General features: G+C 38.0%; 1 protein-coding gene across 1 annotated transcript in view; it reads left to right on the top strand.

Moving 5' to 3' along the window:
* The first annotated feature begins 1,866 nt into the window (after nucleotides 1-1,866).
* LOC114070665 (probable ATP-dependent RNA helicase DDX60) overlaps nucleotides 1,867-19,714 on the top strand; it is a 42,351-nt gene continuing 24,503 nt past the window's right edge. The window contains exons 1-14 of the mRNA XM_027908195.1: nucleotides 1,867-2,239; nucleotides 2,365-2,434; nucleotides 4,024-4,201; nucleotides 4,344-4,685; nucleotides 5,163-5,270; nucleotides 6,736-6,903; nucleotides 7,814-7,969; nucleotides 10,127-10,268; nucleotides 11,412-11,573; nucleotides 12,960-13,062; nucleotides 13,786-13,901; nucleotides 15,979-16,142; nucleotides 17,151-17,403; nucleotides 18,241-18,404. Of these exons, the coding sequence (XP_027763996.1) occupies nucleotides 1,900-2,239; nucleotides 2,365-2,434; nucleotides 4,024-4,201; nucleotides 4,344-4,685; nucleotides 5,163-5,270; nucleotides 6,736-6,903; nucleotides 7,814-7,969; nucleotides 10,127-10,268; nucleotides 11,412-11,573; nucleotides 12,960-13,062; nucleotides 13,786-13,901; nucleotides 15,979-16,142; nucleotides 17,151-17,403; nucleotides 18,241-18,404 (2,466 nt within the window). The 5' untranslated portion in view covers nucleotides 1,867-1,899. The remainder of the gene's footprint in view (nucleotides 2,240-2,364; nucleotides 2,435-4,023; nucleotides 4,202-4,343; nucleotides 4,686-5,162; nucleotides 5,271-6,735; nucleotides 6,904-7,813; nucleotides 7,970-10,126; nucleotides 10,269-11,411; nucleotides 11,574-12,959; nucleotides 13,063-13,785; nucleotides 13,902-15,978; nucleotides 16,143-17,150; nucleotides 17,404-18,240; nucleotides 18,405-19,714) is intronic.

Here is a 19,714-nt window from a genome sequence, read left to right as displayed (position 1 = left end):
GCCGGGCCGGGCGAGGAGCAGCGGCAGAGGCTGCAGGTACTGTCCGAAGCAGGGGCTTGCTTAGAGGTTGCGGTTACACTTGCCTTTGGAGTGGAATTTGGGACTGAGCCTGAGGCAGGGTTAGAGTCGACCTTAGTTCTGAGGGAGCCGTGGTTGGCTGCAGGCATGGAGCTGGGGCTGGGGTTTGCATAGACTTGCGGTTGGTTTGGGTTTGGTTTAGGGCTGGACAGCATGCTGGGGAACACCTGGCACTTCGCGAGCAGCTAGGGAGCTCTCCTCAGAGGGGAGGGGCAAGAGGAGCGCTGACAGGGAGTCAAAGACTCCGTGTAGCCCCAGGCACCTCAGATGTCAGCGTGTGCACTGCAGAAAAGCATCAAGGTAGCAAAATATTTAGGCCTTGCTAGTTTTCTTTCTGAAAGAATATAGCAAGTTCATACATGAGTATGTACAGATACAGGTTGGTTTTTTATGAGAATGGATGACTTTACATTTTCAAATATAGAAAGTCACTCTTGCTTAGGAGATTGTTGAAGTAGTGATGGCCAGTTTCTAGGCTAGCGACAATTTCAGCATGCAGAAGTACACGATTCAACCCAGAACTGTGTACTGAAGGCTTTAATATAAGTTTTCAAATTTAGATAAGAAAATGGAGAAAAGTCTCAGACTTACTGCTGTTTTGACAAAAAGTATGTATGCAGGTACACAGGATGTGATTTTGTGTAAATGTATGTATACAAATAGCTTACATTTTGTGCAAATAGATATTAGAATTCAAGTTATCTTAAGTACACCGCTGTAATATAGCACATTATGTGCACAAGTAGATAATGAAAATGTATTTTTGTTTCATTTTTCTGCAACTTCTTTTCCTAGGAACTTATACTAAAGGAAGAGGAAAACACAAAAAAAAACTGGGCCATAGTTTTGTGTTTGTGAAATCTGAAAAATGTAGATTTCACTTTCTTTTATTTTTTTTTAAGAAGGGTTTTAAGAAAAGTTATAAGACTAAAAATGACAGCTAAAGATCATAGTCCTTTTATGGTCTCAGGGAAATGAAGGGTAGCTATATCTAAAGGCATATGAATATAGGTTGGTCTCTATGATCTCGGAGGCCTTTTCCAACCTGATTGATTCTGGGTGAATATTGCACTGGCAAAACTGCAACAATAAGTACTGCATGAGGCTGTCACCTGAGTGGAAGCTAGGGAAAACTGATGTTCAGAAGAGCTGAGCTGATGTGGTAGGAACTGTGCAGTGTTATCCCAAGCTACTTGTTTGCTTTTTAGCTCAAATGAACTGGCCATTGTGACATGGTGAAGTAATGGAGGTGCCCTAACCATTACAGTTCTATGCTTACTCAAGATTTGAGAATTCTACCTCTGGAAAACAAAAAAGAAGAAAAAAGGTAAAACTGATTAAGAAGTAGGATTGATACCAAACCATGATTATTCGCATCATGCAGTGAAGATGTTGTGGCCTGTGTACTTGTGACTGGACTAGCATGAGTGGTGTGGGTACAAATCACTTGAATCAGGAAAGATGAATCATTCCTTGGAATGTGCCATGTAGATATACCTAATACAATAAAGTATATCTAACCTCCCCAAGGGTTCCTTCATGCAAAGTGCAAAACGAATATGTAATGTTTCTCTTAAGTATGTTTTAGGAAATACAAACTGATATTTTCCTTGTATTTCACAAAAATATTTATTATTTTTTAAATGAAATATGTCTCTCAGGGATGTTCAAAAAATGCTTCCTGGTTTTTCTTAAAATTTATTCCAGTGTGATTACAATGTAGATAATTTACTGGTTGAAGCTGAAGAGCATGCTATATTTCCTGAAAATTATCTCTTCATTACTTTGTTCTTTTTCTGGGTGCCAGAACCAATATCTGTGATGGATTCTGCAGAAGATCATTCTGAGAAACTTGTTAATGAAGATACAAGTGGGAGTAACGATGATACGGACAGTGTGTGTAGTGACAGTGAGAAAACGGGGTTCACTGCAACAAAGGAAGATGAGGACAGAGGGAGTACGATCAACACTGATGAAAAGGATAAGATCAGTGACAAAGTGGGAGCAGCTGTTTTGCGGATGCTTAAAGAAGAGGTAGATAGAGAAAAAGAAGTCAAAGACATAGATTACAGTAGCACTGAAGAAGTGAAACAGGAAGCATCACAAACTGAAGATGAAGATTTCAGAGTTGTCCAGCACAGACGTGATCCCCGAAGCCATGGTGAGGAGCTGCTAATAGCATATGCTCATGTCTATTGCGTTATCGTACATTTTGGCTCTTTTGTAATTAATTGATGAGTTAAGGTTATATGGTTCTATCAATAACCATGTATGTGATTATTTTAGAAATGAGAAAACGTCCTGACTTTCTGAGGAAGTTGAGGGGACATGTTGGGGCATCCCTGTCGAAGGCTTCGTAAGTATGGTGGGGCTCATGGGAAAAAAATGCAATAAATGGTAATAGAAATAGTTTCTTTGAACTAAGTAGACATCACAGTCCTTAGAGAAAGAAGCTATGTGCTTGTCACTTAGGTTTGTGGTAAGTCAGGAGACCTAAGGTCTCCTTAGGATTTCATACTTCCAGACACATGAAGGAAGATTCCTAGTACAATAGAAAGTCTGCCCAAAGAGTAGGGATTGTCTGCATGTTTAGGAACTGATCTACAATTTTAACTATTGCAATTTATTTTTTTTCCAATTCTTTTCATGCTTTTTTGTGTATTTTTCCTCACATGTTTTAAGTCTACTACTTTTACAGTATCTGAAACAGTTTGCCTATGGAATTTTCCTTTTCATTTATACCTTCTGTAGTTTTGCATGTCAGTTCTCATGCATGATATTCTGCTGCTTCAGATTTGGATTCCTTTCCCTCTTTGATATGGGAAAGGAATTAGCAGTAGTGACATTCACATTGCCAGTGAAGTGTCTCCTCTGCATTCTTGAGCTCGCATAAGAGATTAGTATTAAATAAAGGCAGTAATGTGTAAGAAGTTTGCGTACTTTTTGTTCATGGAAGGCTACTCATTGCATCAGATAGTAGACTGGGACTGTGAACCAAAGGCTGTTGATCTCAACTGGAAGGGAAAGCTAGGTCTTCTCTGGTGTGGAACTAAATCCAGCATTTTTGACAGCCTTGAAGAAAACAAGCACGTTTGTACTATTAGCATGTATTGTCCTACTATGCATTAGCACTGTAATATATAATAAACAATGTAGTATGTAATAGGCAAACATGAAAGCAGAGAAGCTTTACAAGAAGAGCTTGCTGCTTCCTCCTCTGGACCTACAAAAGTTCTTCTGACTCCTCGGTCTGTCCTGAGTAAAACATCACGTTGCTGGATTTTCATAGACTCTTAAGGAAATGAAGAATGCATTCAATTCCTAGGATACATTAAAAAATGTTTATGCTTGCCATCTTCAAGTGCAAGGGATTTGTTTAAATTTTGACCTAAGACTCATTAATGAAAATTTTGTCAACTCTCATAGTTGTCTGAAATAGGGACCAGACGAAGAATTTTTTTAATTCTTTGATCTCTTGAAGGAATGGGTTGTGATTGGATTCTCTTGCTGTTAACGTGTTTTTCTGCAGTAAACATTCCTTGGATGAGAGAGGTCGTTGTTGTTGTCATGATAGTTGCTATTTTTAGTTAAAACTCAGGCAAGAAGGCTCTCAAAATATACTTTGTGATTACCTCCTGTGGGGTATTTCTTTTAGAACAGATAACACTTCTTGTGTAAGCAGACATGGACAAAGGGTGATATATAAGTCACAAAAACCTCAGATGCTACAAAAGTATCTGGAATTGTAAAGGAGACAATTGCTAATACATTCAGTAACTGAAAGGATTGCAACCTATTTAGGAGTTAGATCCAAGAAAGTTGATTTGCTATTTATTTTATTTATACACTTAATGTTTAATATATTAGTAAGCAGATTTCTTCTGTCCCATGTCCCCAGCTTTTCTTGGAGTAATGTTATGTACATGTTTTTTCTTTTTCTTTCAGGTGTGTCAATCTGTTAAAAGACTTTGTTGAGTCTGAATTCTTTGTGATAGATGGAGATTCCTTGCTACTTATGTTTATAGAGAAGAAAACACAATATCTAGACTTCTTCTACCAAATTGAATACTTTCTGCAGGATTTCACTGAAAAAGGAGCAAAATATGTCATTACTTTCTTCAAGGTACTGAAAAAATAACATTTTTTTTCTGTTTAAACCACTGCATTCCTTTTAAACCAATTGCTTGAATCTAATCAGGATGAGGAATCTGTTCATTGTGTCAACAAATGCAACTGAATAATTTCATTGTGTTTATTTCCCACAGGATGCAGAACAGATGTTCTTTCAGGATCCTCATTTTCTTTTCTTACGTACTGCACTAATAGAACACCTGAGGCACAATACAAGCGTAACTGTTCATACAGAATTTTCCAATTGTTTATCATCCGAATGGGAGATTTTCCTGAAGCAAAGCTATCCTTACTTCATCATCGTATCTGACACAGGATTGAGCTCTGACCAAAAAGACTTTTTATTTATTTTAATTGCTCATTCATTGTCAAAGAAAATCAATGTTGTGCTTGCTTCAGGACAGGAGTATGATCTTCTTAGAGTTTATGGATATCAAGTTCAGAGTGTATATAAACACATATTATTTTTTCAAGAGGTAAACTATGTGACTTGGTCATTGGTTTGCAATAAGGGTGTTAGTTTGACTTAGAAGACTTAAATAAAAATAGCTCAATATGAGCATTTTAATTTACGTATTAATATTATAAAGACTTGATATTTGGCTCATTTTCTTTTTCTTTAATCTACTGGTCTTGAAATCACTAACAGGTAAACTTTGTGATTGGTGGCAAATTCCTGCCCTGTTCTCTATAGTCTCATTTCACATCCTTTTTCACTTTTGATATGATAGCCCCTAATACAGGCTTTCTCTTATCTTCACTATCACTTGTCTTAGTTGACTTGTAACATGCCAGAGGAAGGCTAGTGTTTAGGCCAGTGATGTGATTTTTAAAATTTTAGTCAGTTTTTTCTGGGAGGCTGAGGATTTATTTATATCTTAATGGTTTCTATCTGTGCCTAGTAGTCCCTAATGCATTGTATCTACTGACTTTTGCATATAACTTTGACTTAGAATGAACAAGATCTGCGATGCACCTGTGAAAAACTAATCAGGCACAAAAAACCATTGATGCGTCTATATCACCCTCTCAAGCTGAAACTGAAAAGTATACAAAAAGAGGTAATTTGTCCTCTTTGATCTTTTTTCTTTTTTTTTTTTTTTTCTCTTTTTGTTGACGATCTTCATTCCTTTACCCAATATTATTTTCTAACCACAACTAGGAGCTCTCTGCCTTATCCTAAAGTGATGCCCTAAGTCTGAGAAGGTCTCCTCTGTGGCCACTCTTCTTCACAGCAGCTTGAAAGTGTTTCTTTCTTTAAGGTTCACTATAGTAGCATGATTCAGCTGGAAGCTGATCAGTGGGATGCCACTTAAGGGATGTTTCTTTCTTGGCAAATGCCTTTGTCCTGAAGAAGATAGAAACCGGCTCGTTTAGCATGAACCACCACTGGTGGCATAGTTACACCCTTAGCCACTGTGGGGGCTGCAGCTACTACCCTCTGGGGGAACTGTAGCCATTGCCTATCCCCATGGCAGCAGTGGTGGGCCAGAGTCAGTGCTGCTGCCAGCAGCAACCTCTTCTGTAGGGACATGCCTCAAAATCTAAACCTCACTGTTGCAGCTGCTAAGGTTGGCTTGCTCAGTTGACTATTCACAATCTGGGAATTTTTTTTTGAGAGCTGGAGTTGTAAGGTCTGTGCTTGCGTGACTAAAACAATGGTTCTACAATATTTTAACTTCAAAAAAATTGCTATTTCTATAGTTACATAGACACCTTTAATGCCTAATACACTCCTGCCATTTTCCTGAGCATAAAGTTACGCTTTATGCTCAGTGTTGTGACCCTTCTTCTGCCCCCTCAGAGAAAAAAACAGCAAGGCTTCCTTGGACTTCAGTGGGAATGATGTCAGTCTAGCAAGGTGAAATTTTCGTCCAGAAAAAATATGGTGTTACTCAGAAAGCATTCTAAAGCTGAGCTGCTGCCAATATTTTGTTTTATTATGATTATCTTTTCTGAAGCAGAGTCAGTAATTGAATACCCCAGGAGCAGAACCATATTAGGGTGCAGGAAGGGCAGATGGCTGCTCCCTCTGGGCTGGAGCTGTGGGAGGTCACCTGGGAGGGAGGGCAGGGCAAGGTCTGGGAGCCATGGCCTGCCCCACTGCCCCAGGTAAGAGCAGGACAGCTGGGGGATATCTGTAACCCAGGGTGTCAGGCACTTCCCTGGGAATGGGCTGAGCCAGAGCAGGTTGTCAGCCTGCAAGGCTGTGGAGAGCTGGAGACCAGCACTGCTGCTACATTTCTGGGGCAGGAGTGACAGCCTGAAAGGGACTGAGGTGGGGCCCTGGGCAGGTGGGAGGAGGTCCCAGGGGTCAGGCAGGTACAGTCAGGGATGTTGGTGCCCTCAGTGACATGACAGAAAGGGGAAATTTTTACTAATGGTTGTGCCCACTTTTTCTTCTGCTGTTTTTTATCCTTTTTTCCTCCTCTTCAATGGAACTCTGTACAGAATAAGAGTACTCTCTTTATTTTGGAATTTTTATTGTGGTGATAATTTATGCTATTCATAATGTTATGACTACAGGTTTGCCAAGCTATCCATTTGTTGAAACGACTGTGGCCTGAAGGATCTGATATTCGCCGTGTGGTCTGTGTTCTTGCTTGTGCCGTGGGATTAAAAATACACAGCAGCATGTTGGGAAATGCAAATACTCCTATGGGAGCAAACAGAAAGCGATCAGCAAGAGTAAGAATTTTGTAAATATTTTCTCAGCATGGTAACCCTAAGCATTTTGCTAAGAGGAGAGATGGCTGTCCTTCTAGATCTAAAGCTGAAGAGGGACCCAGATGCCTACTTTGTGATTACACTAAGTGGTTTGGGTCAAATAATTTCCTTGGCCACAGCTTTTCAAAGGAGCATGGCCTCTTTGTGGGTGGCACTGCCCCACCCTGTCACAGTGGCTGTTTCTGGAAAAGTTTTACCTTAGGAACAATTACTTTCATAGAAAGTTTTACCTTAAGAAGGCAGTTGTGCTCACTATTTTTCTTTTCCTAACACTCAGTGCCATACTAGCTTTTACAGAAGAATATGCTTTTCCTCAAGTTAGTGAGACATTTCAGTATAAAGGTTTCTTTCCATGTGTGGTCATTTTTGTGACCATATTACAAGGCTTGTATTTTCATCAAGTTAACACAGATGCAATATGTCAGTAATATTTTATTATACACATATTCAGTAGACTAGAGGATAGCTACAAGTAGTTAGCAGAGCTCAATTTCTGTACTGAGTTTTTGCATTTCAGTTAAGAAAAGAGCATAGGCCTATATCTAGACATTAAATTTTCCTCTTAAAATAATAACAAATCTAGTCAGACAAACTGAAAATTGTTTTAAAGTTTTGTCTTGGTTTTCATAGTCATATTCCTCCTTGGAAAAGAATTTATTTTTTTTTTAACATTATGACTGATCTGCATCTGCCAGCACTACAAGAATGTTCATTTTGAAATAAGTGTGGCCATAGGTAATTAAAATGCTCAAATTGTCTAAATAGATCAAAATTATTAGGTGCTTTAACAAAGTGCACACCACTGAATTAAGTAGTGGTGAACACAATTATTCTGCTGAAGGATATGGCCAACTTTTTATCTGTCATCTCTCAACAGAGAAGTAAATGCCTATCTCCAGAAGAAGCAGCTGACCTCTGCAGGATGCAATGTCTCACAGTGACTTTTCTTCTTCATATGCCTCTTTCACAGAGGGCTCAGATTAGGGCCATGAAATTGCGCTGGACAAAGCAAGTTTTACCACTGATAAAAATGGTATGTATAGCACTGTCTTAACTTCCTCTGGCATAGGGTGCAATTGTCATTTCAGTGTCATTTTCCTTTATATGCTGCTTCAGTCATCTGATGAGATTAAAGAATGTAATGTACCCACTGGAAACAAATCCTTTGTTTGTTTCTGAGGCTGAGATACTGAATGCCTTCTTTGCTTCAGTCTGCACTGTCAACGCCTGCCCTCAGAAATACCTGACCCAGTTGACCACGGAAAAAATCTGGAGGAATGAAGACTTTTCCTTGTTTTAGGAGGTTTGGCTTAGGGACCATTTAGTCAAACTTGACATCTAAAAGTCCATGGGCCATGATGCAATGTTCCCACAAGTGCTGAGGGAACGGGCCGACATCACTGCTAGACCACTCTCAATCATCTTTGAAAGGTCATGGCAGTCTGGAGAAGGTGCCTGAGGAATGAAGGAAAGCAAATATCACCTCAGTCTTCAAAAAGGGCAAGAAGGAGTATCCAGGGAACTACAGGCCAGTCAACCTCACCTCAGTCTCTGGAAAGGTGATGGAAAAACTCATCCTGGAGATCATCTCTATGCATGTGGAAGACAAGAATAGGATTAGAACTAGTCAGCATGGATTAGCGAAAGGGAAATTATGGTTAACCAATCTGATTGCCTTCTGTGATGAATCAACTGTCTGGATAGATGAAGGGAGAGCAGTGGATGTTGTTTACTTGGACTTCAGCAAGGCTTTGACACTGTCTCCTATGACATCCTCCTAGGCAAGCATGTGTAGGCTGAATGAGTGGAAAGTGAGATTGATTGAGAACTGGCTGAAGGGTATTTGGTTGTGGTCAGAGGTTTGTGGTAGTGGAACAGGGTCTAGGTGGAGGCCTGTCACTAGGGGTGTCCCTCAAGGTTCAATACTGGTCCCAGTATTGTTTATCTTACTCATCAGTGACCTGGATGAAGGGGCAGATGCCTCCTCAGCAAGTTCACTGATGACACAAAGCTGGGAGGAGTGGCTGATACCCCAGAGGGCTGTGCAGCCCATTAGAGGGACCTCAACAGGCTGGAAATGGGCAGAGAACTATCTGAAGTTGAACAAAGGAAAAAGCAGGGTCCAGGATCTGGGGAGGAATAACCCCAGGCACCAGTACAGGCTGGGGGCTGAGCTGCTGGGAAGCAGCTCTGCAGAGAAGGACCTAGGGGTCCTGGTGGACAGCAAGCTGTCTGTGAGCCAGCAGTGTGTCCTTGTGGCTAAGAAGGCCAATGGTATCCTGGGGTGCATTAGGAAGAGCATTGCCAGCAGGTTGTGGGAAGTGATCCTGCCCCTTTACTCAGCCCTACACAGCACTGCATTTGTACATGTACATGTACAGCTCCTCAGTACAAGAGAGGCATGGAGCTCCTGGAACAGGTACAGTGGATTAGGAGGCTGGAGAATCTCTCTTTAAGAGGACAGGTTGAGGGAGCTGTGCCTGTTGAGCACAGTCTAAGTATCTGAAGTCATAAGTATCTGAAGGGAGGGTGTCAAGAGGATGGAGTCAGGCTCTTCTTGGTGTTGCCAAGCAAAAGGACACAAGGCACTGGGTAGAAACTGATGTACAGGAAGTTCCACCTGAATATGAGGAAAAACTTTACTGTGTGACCAAGCACTGGAACAGACTGCCCAGGGAGGTTGTGGAATCTCCCTCACTGGAGATATTGACTGTCTGTGAAATGTGCTCTAGGACGACCCTGCATGAGCAGGGAGGTTGGACCAGATGACCCACTGCGTTCCTTCCAACCTGACCCGTTCTTTGATTCTGTGAAACCTTACCTGGTTCAGGAATCTTGTGAGCCACAAGTGAGTGCAGCTAGGAGAATGTTTGGGGCAAGATCTCAATACTTGACCTCTTCTTGGACGTCTCCATTTAGTCAGCGCTAGTGGTAGGGTACTGGGCTAGACTGAATTTTTAGTCTCATCCAGTATTTAAAGTTTGATGTCAGGCCCTTTTGTTGTTTAAAGCTGGTTATTGCAATGAAGGAGGACATAAAGGCATTTTTCTGATCACAGAGAAGTCAAGTAACAATGTGGTTTTTTTCATGTCAAGAAATCTGTGGTAGTTAACCTTCCTTTGGAGATGCTTTGATACCTCCACATGTAAAGGTGCTCCATAAGAATTAATTGTTTGCTTTATTTTAACAGCAACAGTTGTGTATGCATTTTGCTCTGGTACAGCTATGTGACACAAACAATTGGAAATTGGATTTGACTTACCTGCCTGATTTAAATGATGATTTGCTGCTCATAAATCTTGCACATTACTATGAGGTCGAATACCCTAAAGGTATTTGTCATTGTTGAACAGTTTGCTTTCTTATATTTTTTACTTTATTCAGCTGCAAAATGGGAGTAAAGCTGCTTGTATGGGCAGAAATGAACACAATTTTCTAATGACCCATAGAGCAATGGATACATTTCATGAAATAATAAGGAAACATTTTTTCTGACACCAAGTTTAGAAAATCACATATGCAAGTGTCTTATACCAGTACTTGTTCAGAATACTTTATCATGTCATATCTTTGATGTGCCACCTGTACTCATACATGAAAGAGTGGTATGACATAGGTAGCAAGAGTTCTGGATCACCATTATTGGGTATTCTCAATTCTGTTTGTTTTTTAGCCAGTTTATTATTAATTTTGTCTTAGTACAACACAGTCAGAAACTAGATTCACTCCCTACTGTCCCTGTGACATTGAATAATACTTAAACTTCAGATGAGATTGATTCAGACAAGGTCACGTACTGTCTTTGTCACAAACAGACAAGGTCACATACAGTAATTTGGGAGCTGGAGCTTTATGAACACCATCAGATGTGATAAGATTATCAAAAAAAGTTACCAAAGCTTACAGAAAAAGAAAATATGGGAAAAGATTTGTAGCAAATGTTCTTTCAGAGTAAATGCTTGTGAGTAATCCTCTGCCATGAGTCTGTCTGTGTGACAGTAAATCAGAACACTTTATAAATCTAGTTACAAGAGGTCCTGTATGTACCTCAGTAAAGCAAATGTAGAGGAATTTTTAAAGAAAATATAAATTAGGAATACAAAACATTTATTTTTATAATGATACGTATTATTGGGCACAAAAAAAAAATTACCAATTCAAGATTGTACCTTGTAGGAGGCAAAGGTGGGAGAAACCCTTCTTTAGCTGTAGGGCTTGCAGACTTTCACAGACAGTCTAAATCTGCTTTTTTTTCCAAAACTCGTATTCTCAGTACATTTAGTTATTTGCACTCTGGGCTGTTAAAAACTGTGGAGGTACAACATTCTGTTCTAATTTGTTCTAGTGACTAAAGCCCTTGTATAAAAGTGAAGTTTTTGTGCCTAATGCTGTGTGGGTAAATAGATAGGTTCAGTTTGAGTAAACTCAATTTTAAAGCAACTTTTTCTTTTTTCCCTTCCCTCTTTCCTGTGCAGGATTGGAGTTCCAAAAGGATTTGGGGAAAGAAATGGAGAATGAGTACCAATTTTTATGGGACACTGTAAAAAAGTTGGCTGTGAAATACAGTTTTGGAGATGCTTTCCCAGTACGAAGAACATCCCAAGTATTTCTTGAACAGGAGCAGACATTATTTAGAGGTACTGGCAACTCCACATATTAGTGTGTTAAAACCATGATCCTCATCGCTATCACTAAAAGTGCTGGGAGTGGTGGTCTGATTTTATTGTGATCATGAATCTAATCCATGCTTCGTGGATCTTCTCCTCCATCCTTCCAACCCACTAGCAAAACTTGCAGCTGATGCAAAAAGAGGTCTGACCTGGCCTTATGGGTGAAATTCTGACTCCACTGTGGACAGCACAAGTATTGTTATTAATTTCATGGGGAATTGGGTTTAGTTCCATGACTACTAGCCCAAATCTACTGTATGTATGGTAAAAAACATTATGAGTAGTGTAATGCAAGTAATAGTAAAAAAATATATTAAGTACTCATATTTAAAGTAATGATTATGCTCTAGAAAGACTGTCTCTGAGGGACATCTTTGACATGTTGTCATAATGTTAGGCAGATACTGGGCATGGGAGCAGCAAATTAGTGGAATATAGAACTGTTACCTTGATGGTAGAGAGTCCAGCCATCACTGTAGCTCACACTGCAGTTCTTGGTGGTTTTAGAAGTATGAGTTGTCCGTAAGTGTCTTAAATTGCATCATCATCCTATAGCTCATAAATAGGGAAATGCATGATTGGCTTAGAGATGGTTTTCTTATCTCACTTACAGGACCTGTTCTGAATATCTGAAAGGATTAGGTAGAATTTTTTGCCTGATATCTGACATTTCTTGAAAACCAGCTTTGTTACATCCTTAAAATATTTGTTTTAAACTTATGAAATTGTCTTAATCTTTAGAAGAGACAGTTGATAAAAAAGTCAGTAAAGGCTGGACTTTACTTAAATTTGTGAGTGTTCTTCAGCTGGTTTCAAAGATGTCAAGTGGGCAAAGTAGGTTCTAGTGGGCAAAAAAAGACAGTTTCTTTGTTTTCTGTGGGATATTAGGACATGTTTTGGCAATTCTATTACCTATTTCTGTACCTCCTTTGGCTGAAGACCAAAACTGTGGCTGGACTTCAACTGTGTGAAGGGTGTGCAATGTTACTTGTAGTCTTTAGTCATCAAACGTAAGTGTGGTTTAGGAAACTGTGATATTTAGGAGACTCTGATCTGTAACCAGTGCAGAAACACAGATGAATGTGAGATGGAATTGGCTGTAGAATTCAAAAAGTTAGCATAGGTGTCTAAAATGTATCACGAGAACAACTACTTGAAAGCAATATTGATGTTTGCTTCACTCTTCTTTCCATGCTTGAGAAGAAAAAAGTGGAACTAGTGAACTGCTGGTTACTTTTAGTAAATTTTAATTTACAGATTTTAATTTATAATGTAACTTGACAGAATTTTTAGGAATGATGTGCAATTATATATATTCTTAATTAAACAATACTATTTTTTTACACTGTAAAGTCTATGAAGAAGAAATTCCTAACGTTGGACTAATTCCAGTGAAATCTGATATTGTTCAAGATTATGTTGGAGATATTTTGAAAGACCTACCTGTTTTAAAAAGGTACTTATACATTTCATTTCTAATGAAATAATTATATGGGCTGATTTTCAACTCCCCTGCACTCTGCATACATATTATGCTAAATTTTTACAAATGTAGAAATGTTTTTTATTATGCCTGGGTAAAATATCATATACACATTTACATTAATTGGTGTAAATATTTACAGAAAATTCAGAAGAGGAATGGTTGAGAATAAATATTTCCATATTTTCTCATATTGTTATTTATTTGCATTATAGTATTTGTTAGTCTAAATTCTTGAACTGTTTTTCTAAATGTAAAATTTGTGTTTGAAAGGCCTTATCATAATTTGCAAAGCTCATATTGGTTTCAGGAAAAGAAAAACATTAAATAAAAACACTGAAAAAAGTAGGAAGAGGTTATCCTTTACATTTGCTCTGCTATTTGTGGAAGTGGATTTTGTGCTATGTAATGAGTATTTTATAGTCATTGTGTGAATTATGTAGTTACATTGCATTCTGTGATTAATCTGTACGAAAATAAATGAAAAAATGATGTTTTACTTTGTTAATATTACTTTCTAAAAAATTGAGGCTATCTTAACACACTATATTACCCCAAAGGGAAGAATTAAACCCTTTGTTGTTTTTTTGCCGCAATAAAACTGTGTTTTGATAAAGACTCAATTTTCAAATGTTTCATTAGTGAAGCTAGAAAACCCTTTTAATTTCTGCTCTATTTAATATTTATATATTTCAGCAATGACCCTGCAATTAATTCACTTATTAAATACAAGGAATTCGATGAACTTTATCACTGGCATTCTGATAGACCTTTGACTGAGGACTTTGAGCGAGCGCCGTGCAGTGCTGATGGTAAGAATAACTAAAACAAAGCCCTTGGGTATGTGTTGGCTAGAACACTATTGTAAAGGTTGTTGGGGTTTTGCAGAAGGACTTTCATTTCATAAAACATTTGCAGCTGTACAAATACCTGCCCAACTGGAGCTACTGCAGTAGCCGAATTACGCTTCAACTGGTATGCCTGTGCATTATGTGTATGAATTTATATTGTTATAAATAGGTCTGAATATAACAGAATGAGCACTTAAGGTCAGATGTTCATCATATATTCCCTTTTGCCTGCAAAATGCTTCACAGATTTATGCAAACAGTGTACATATGAAGTTTAATATTTAAATATATAGTTTGGATAATGGCTAGTAAGCACATTCACAAGTGTGGAAAATCTACTCAAATGGTTGCACAGTGCATGCATAGCCAATCTTATCTTTTGGGATCAGAATTAAAATAAGAAGTAAAAGAAGTTGTTGTGGTTTAATCCCAGCCGGCAACTAAGCACCACACAGCCACTCACTCACTTCCCTCAGCTGCAGCAGGATGGGGGAGAGAATCAGAAGGGTGAACGTGATAAAACTCATGTGTTGAGATCAAGACTGTTTAATAGGTAAAGCAAAGGCCACATGCACAAGCAATGCAAAATGAGGAATTAATTCACTGTTCCCCATGGGCAGGCAGGTGTTCAGCCGTCTGCAGGAAAGCAGGGCTCCATCACATGTATCAGTTACTTGGGAAGACAAATGTCATTGCTCCAAACATCCACCCATTCCATCTTCTTTCCCCAAGTTTTATTGCTGAGCGTGACACCATATGGTATGGAATCTTCCACTGGTCAGTTTGGATCAGCTGTCCCAGCTGTGTTCCCTCCCAACTTCTTGTGCACCCCTAGCCCCCTCACCAGCAGAAAATGTGTTAACTCTGTGTGAGTGCTGCTCAGCAATAATACGCCTGATTTATCAACATTGTTTTCAGCACAAATCCAAACCACACCCCATACCAGCTACCATGAAGAAAATTAACTCTATTCCACTAAACCCAGCAAGAAGTAAATTTAGGTTTGTATTGTTCTTGATGTTACTCATTATAATTTCCTGTTAAGTTTTTTCCAGTTTATAATACCACGGAAAACAAGCCATGGACTTAGCTTTGAACTTAGATTGGCAAATTTACACAAAATTAATTAGACAATACTGTATGTAGCAGAAAGTACACAAAAATTTCTCTCAAAGATATTCCCATCATCTATTGCATCATGCAGTGAATGAAACTGTGAAAAACCTACCAAAAGTTGAGAATTCATGGGTTAGTGTTGGTAGTTCTAAGGTTGATTATGGTTTTTATTCCATGACTTAGAAATACTGTTTCCTGAGTAGGTATTTGTATTACTTGACCTATGAAACCAAAGTTTGATCTGCTCCTGTTTTTGACTGGATGATTTTTTGCATTCTGTGCACTGTGACTTCAGTGGGAAGTTTGGAGAACATCCCCTGTAGAACAGTAGCTAGAGCACCTTCCATAATGTTGAAGGTTTATGACCAATCCATGCGTGCCTTGCGTGAATACTCTTTCCTACTGAGATGGGTCTTCACACTTAAAAGCAAACTCATCATTTTGATTTTAGGACAGAGAAGGGCAGATGCTTGAGTGTGGAGGTATTCATGTGCTCAGTTCAGTATCTTCCATTGCCTAGCGTGTTATTCCAGAAGATTTATTTATTTACGTTCTGATGGCAGACTTGTTTTCTTGAGGAAGAAGTATCTTCTGATCATTTGAATTGCCTTCAGAAGAAGGTAATCATACCTTTCTATTTTCATGCACTCAAACAGTAATAATTTCCAGGCATCCTGGTTTTTATGTTTTACAATATTTTAATGTGCATCTAAAGTAGTCTCAATTTGGGTGTATCGCCTATCTCTCAGACAGTTCAAAGTACTGTTGGATTTCAGCCTTTTTCAAAATGTGATTTTGCCCTTTAGGTCAATCAGGAGGTTTTTTTAGGAAATTTGTCCATTACCCAGCTATCTTTGCTTGGCTAACAGATTAGTCTGGAGTTCTATCAGAGCATTTTTCAATCAATTATATTTGTTTGCAGCAAAATCCGAAAGTCCAGACGAAGGAAGGGAAATACGGAAGTTACGGAATTTTCGTCACTTTTATGGAAGCACTCTGGTAGACAGCCCTCCGAAACTTATTGTATGTCAAGAGGATGTGTCAGAGAATGCTAATTCTGCTGTCAAAAAGGCACAAAAGAAGCACGTGAGTATATTCAAGTTGCTCTTTCCAAATATTTTTTCTGCTGTCCAGGAAATGATTTCTACTATATGAGTTCCACAGCTGAAGTTTTATATTCTGAATGTACTAGTAGTTCACACGTGAAGAAATTTAAATTGGTTTTGTTCTTCAGATCTGATTAGCTAATTGACAGATTTTTTTTTGTTCCTAGTTAAGAATATTGATGAGTGACTGTATATTAAAAGGCATAAGTAAAAAAAAAATTAGTAAATATGAACTCTGTAAAGGTTAAGGGGTTTTGGCTCATGACCAGTGTTATAAGGTGGAGTGAGGGAAACTGGGTTTCATTAATTTAGTTTTACTTTTAGAAACTGTTGAGAAACACTAGGAAAAAACCCATTATTCAATTACTTATTTCTCTGCACTATTTGGAAACATACTTTGTGAAAGGTCCTGTAGATATTGCAATTACTTCTAACTATGTGAATATTGTCAGACATTAAAGGGTATGTAGCATGTGCTTGCCTACTTATGAACAATACTGAGCAGTGGTAATTTGAGTAACATTTCATAATAACCTGTAGTATGGATTACAGATCGTGAACTGTTGAATTGCCATTAAAACTCTGTATATAAAATAACTTTACCTTCAAGTAACTTTAAACTCTTAATTTTATTTAACTTACTGAAGAACATCCTAAAATGATTAGAATTATTATTAGCCATATACCAAATTAAAGCTTGAAATTTAACTTTTAGACATTTGCTGTTATATTTTTCTACATTTTTTCCTTTTTATACTACTTGTGAAGCTTTATACTAACTTAAAATGAAGTTTAGGGAAGCTCTTTTGAGCAACATATATTGGGATTGATTATGTCTTCTTCAAAATGAAAATTCCCAAAACATAATATATTGTACAGACTAGTTGAAAGCTATAAATCACCTGCTGTGATTGAATGGTTAGCTTTTTTTAGATGATGCTTGGACAGAGTGATGGTTATTTCTAAATATCTTTATTTTATTGAATAGAAAAGTGAAGTGGAAGTAACTGTAAAGGAAAACATCAGGCCACTAAAAGCTAAGGAAGAAAAAAAAGAACAGAAGAAATGGCAAGCCTTATCTATGACAACTGTAAAGGAAATAAAAGAAAACCAGACTGTTGGAATAAATAAATTGGAGAAGTTTCTCAAGACCCTTAAAAGTAAATCTGTGAAGTTCAGCGTAGAAATGACAGCACTCTCTGCCTGTTTAAAAGTCTGGAAGAAACACTGCAAAGAGCAAGGTACAATAGCCAAATTCATGTTCAGTAGTCAACTTCTACTTCCTTTAACCAAGACAATGAGTGACTTGGGACATTCTCAACTGTAATAAAGACATGTAAATACAGCCCTGTTTCAGAAACATGAAAAGTGCCTTTACGTGTTAACAGGCTCTGGTCCCATCTTTCAATTTTGAGATAAAAAGTATCTAATGAAATTAAATTGTACCTGTTTCCCTGTGTTATTTGTAAACATTGCATACATAAATACTTAACTTCATTTATAGGTATTTAATAATCATGTAGCATGCACAGTAAAATGTATCTATATGTATCTATATCATGGATTGTTTAATTAGCTGAGGTGATTAGCTTGCAGTTTGAATGATGGCAATCTGCACAAGAAATCTGTGATACCATGGTTAGCGGCCTTCTGTTTCACCGTAATTAACTTGTTAAGTTCATACCCTCAGTCAGGAGACTCCAAACACACACTGCTCTAAACGTGTTCAGAAGAGTTGTAAACATTGGATTGAAACATGTTGCTAATAAGATTAACAAATTTGTGCATCAGGAAAGTAAAATGGGGGAGCTCAGTTACTGTGTAGCTGTCAGAAGTATGACTTCTTTTTATAGATGAGTGTGTCGAAGCAGAATTATTTGGGTGCTTGATCTTCAGTGGCCCTCATTGTAGAGGTGAAAGGAGAGTGAGTTGTCTTTGTCTAGTTGTCTTTAAGAAAATTAATCTTTTAATTGTTATAAATGTGGCTAAGGTCTGTTCTAAAAATATGTAATATCAGAAGATTCTCAATGATACAATCAGCTCTCAGATAACAGTAGGCTTTTTTTTTTTAAAAAAAGGAAACAAATCTAAAGATTTAAACAAAGCTGTTCAAGTCATGAGGAGAATTCATATCCTTCTTGAGAAATATCAAGATTTCTTGGAGGAACCAGATCTACAAAAGCTGACCAAATGTCTGAAACTCCTTGGATTTGAGAATTTAGCATGCTCTCTATCTGGCCAGGTAACTTTATAGTTAACTGGATCTGTAGCTGAATATTAACAGTGATTTCTTAAGCAATGAATAATGTGTAGGACATCAATATTGAGCTTATTTTATTTTGCATTGTGCCATAAGATTTGGAACTATCTATTCTTGCTTCAGGTATTAATCTTCTTTAGGTTCATGTATACATTCTTCTACTTGATGTGAGGGCTAGCTGGCAAAATAAGTGACTTCTTTTGGAAACAGAAATTTATATGGCTGCAAAGATACCCTTTGTAACAGACACCAAGATTAATTTGCTCTAGTTATGTCTCTCTGAGGCCTTAGATGCGTCTGAGAGGTACCTGAAGTTCAGTCCATTGCATCAGCTCAGCTCTGCATGTTAGAAATAAGTGTTAAAAATCTAAGCAATGAGTAGCTGCTCTTTAACAGGTCCAGATGTGCTGCTTTAGAAAAGGAAATCTTTTGAGACTGTGAAGGTGGATGAAAACTATTTTGTTTGATGTTATGGTATTCCTGATCACTTCTGAAGGGAACAGTTTCCGATACTGAATTGCTTGTCATTAGCACTGCAGAGACCACCAGTAGCTATACAGAATTTGGCCTGAAGTAATTTCTCCAAGGACCAACCTTATGCTTCTCTGCATGTTAGCAACCTGCCCACTGGCTGATTTAGGAGCAGTTTGATACCTTTATGTGCAGATGGTATGTTATTAGGGAGAGGGGATGCTAGAGTGGCTCTCAGGCAGAAGAGGGAGTAGGTAACTCCTTTTGCAAGAATATGAAGTCAATAGCAAAAGGAAGGAAGGTTACAGTGAACTGTACAGTCAGTATCAGTTACTTCAGTGTCTCATTTTTCAGGCACAGTACAGTTAGGAATTTTTGGAAGCTTATTTTTGGAAACTGTTTTTCATCCTTCCTTGAGGTTCAGGACAGAGGAGAGGGAGGAAGTGAATGTTTTGTAAGAAGTTTTCTTCCCTTTAAGAGTGGAAATTATTTGTCTCTTTCTCTAGGTGAACTCAACTGGTACATGATGATTACTTGCTCTTCATAATTATTGTAAAGGTGTTTGGTGTTCCAAATAAGCTATACTACATTTTAGGAGGTAGAATTAAGGGATCCAAGTATCTCAAAAAGTTTGCTATAAAGGCTTGGGATGACAGAAGACCTATATTGGCAAATTTAATTCTTGCTCAGAAGAATTGCTTCTACATCAGTCTGTGCATTTTGGACTTACTTTTGCTTTTGCAGCTCCTTGTTTATGATTATTACTTTTGCAAAGTTGGAGAAACTTTAGGAATAACTGAAATTTTCAGGAATAGCTGAAA

The sequence above is a fragment of the Empidonax traillii genome, unplaced genomic scaffold, assembly GCF_003031625.1.
Source record: "Empidonax traillii isolate 1590-97213 ecotype Southwest subspecies unplaced genomic scaffold, ASM303162v1 scaffold1654:size88353, whole genome shotgun sequence".
NCBI classification, from domain to species: Eukaryota; Metazoa; Chordata; class Aves; order Passeriformes; family Tyrannidae; genus Empidonax; species Empidonax traillii.
This window is presented reverse-complemented; position numbering and strand designations above follow the sequence as displayed.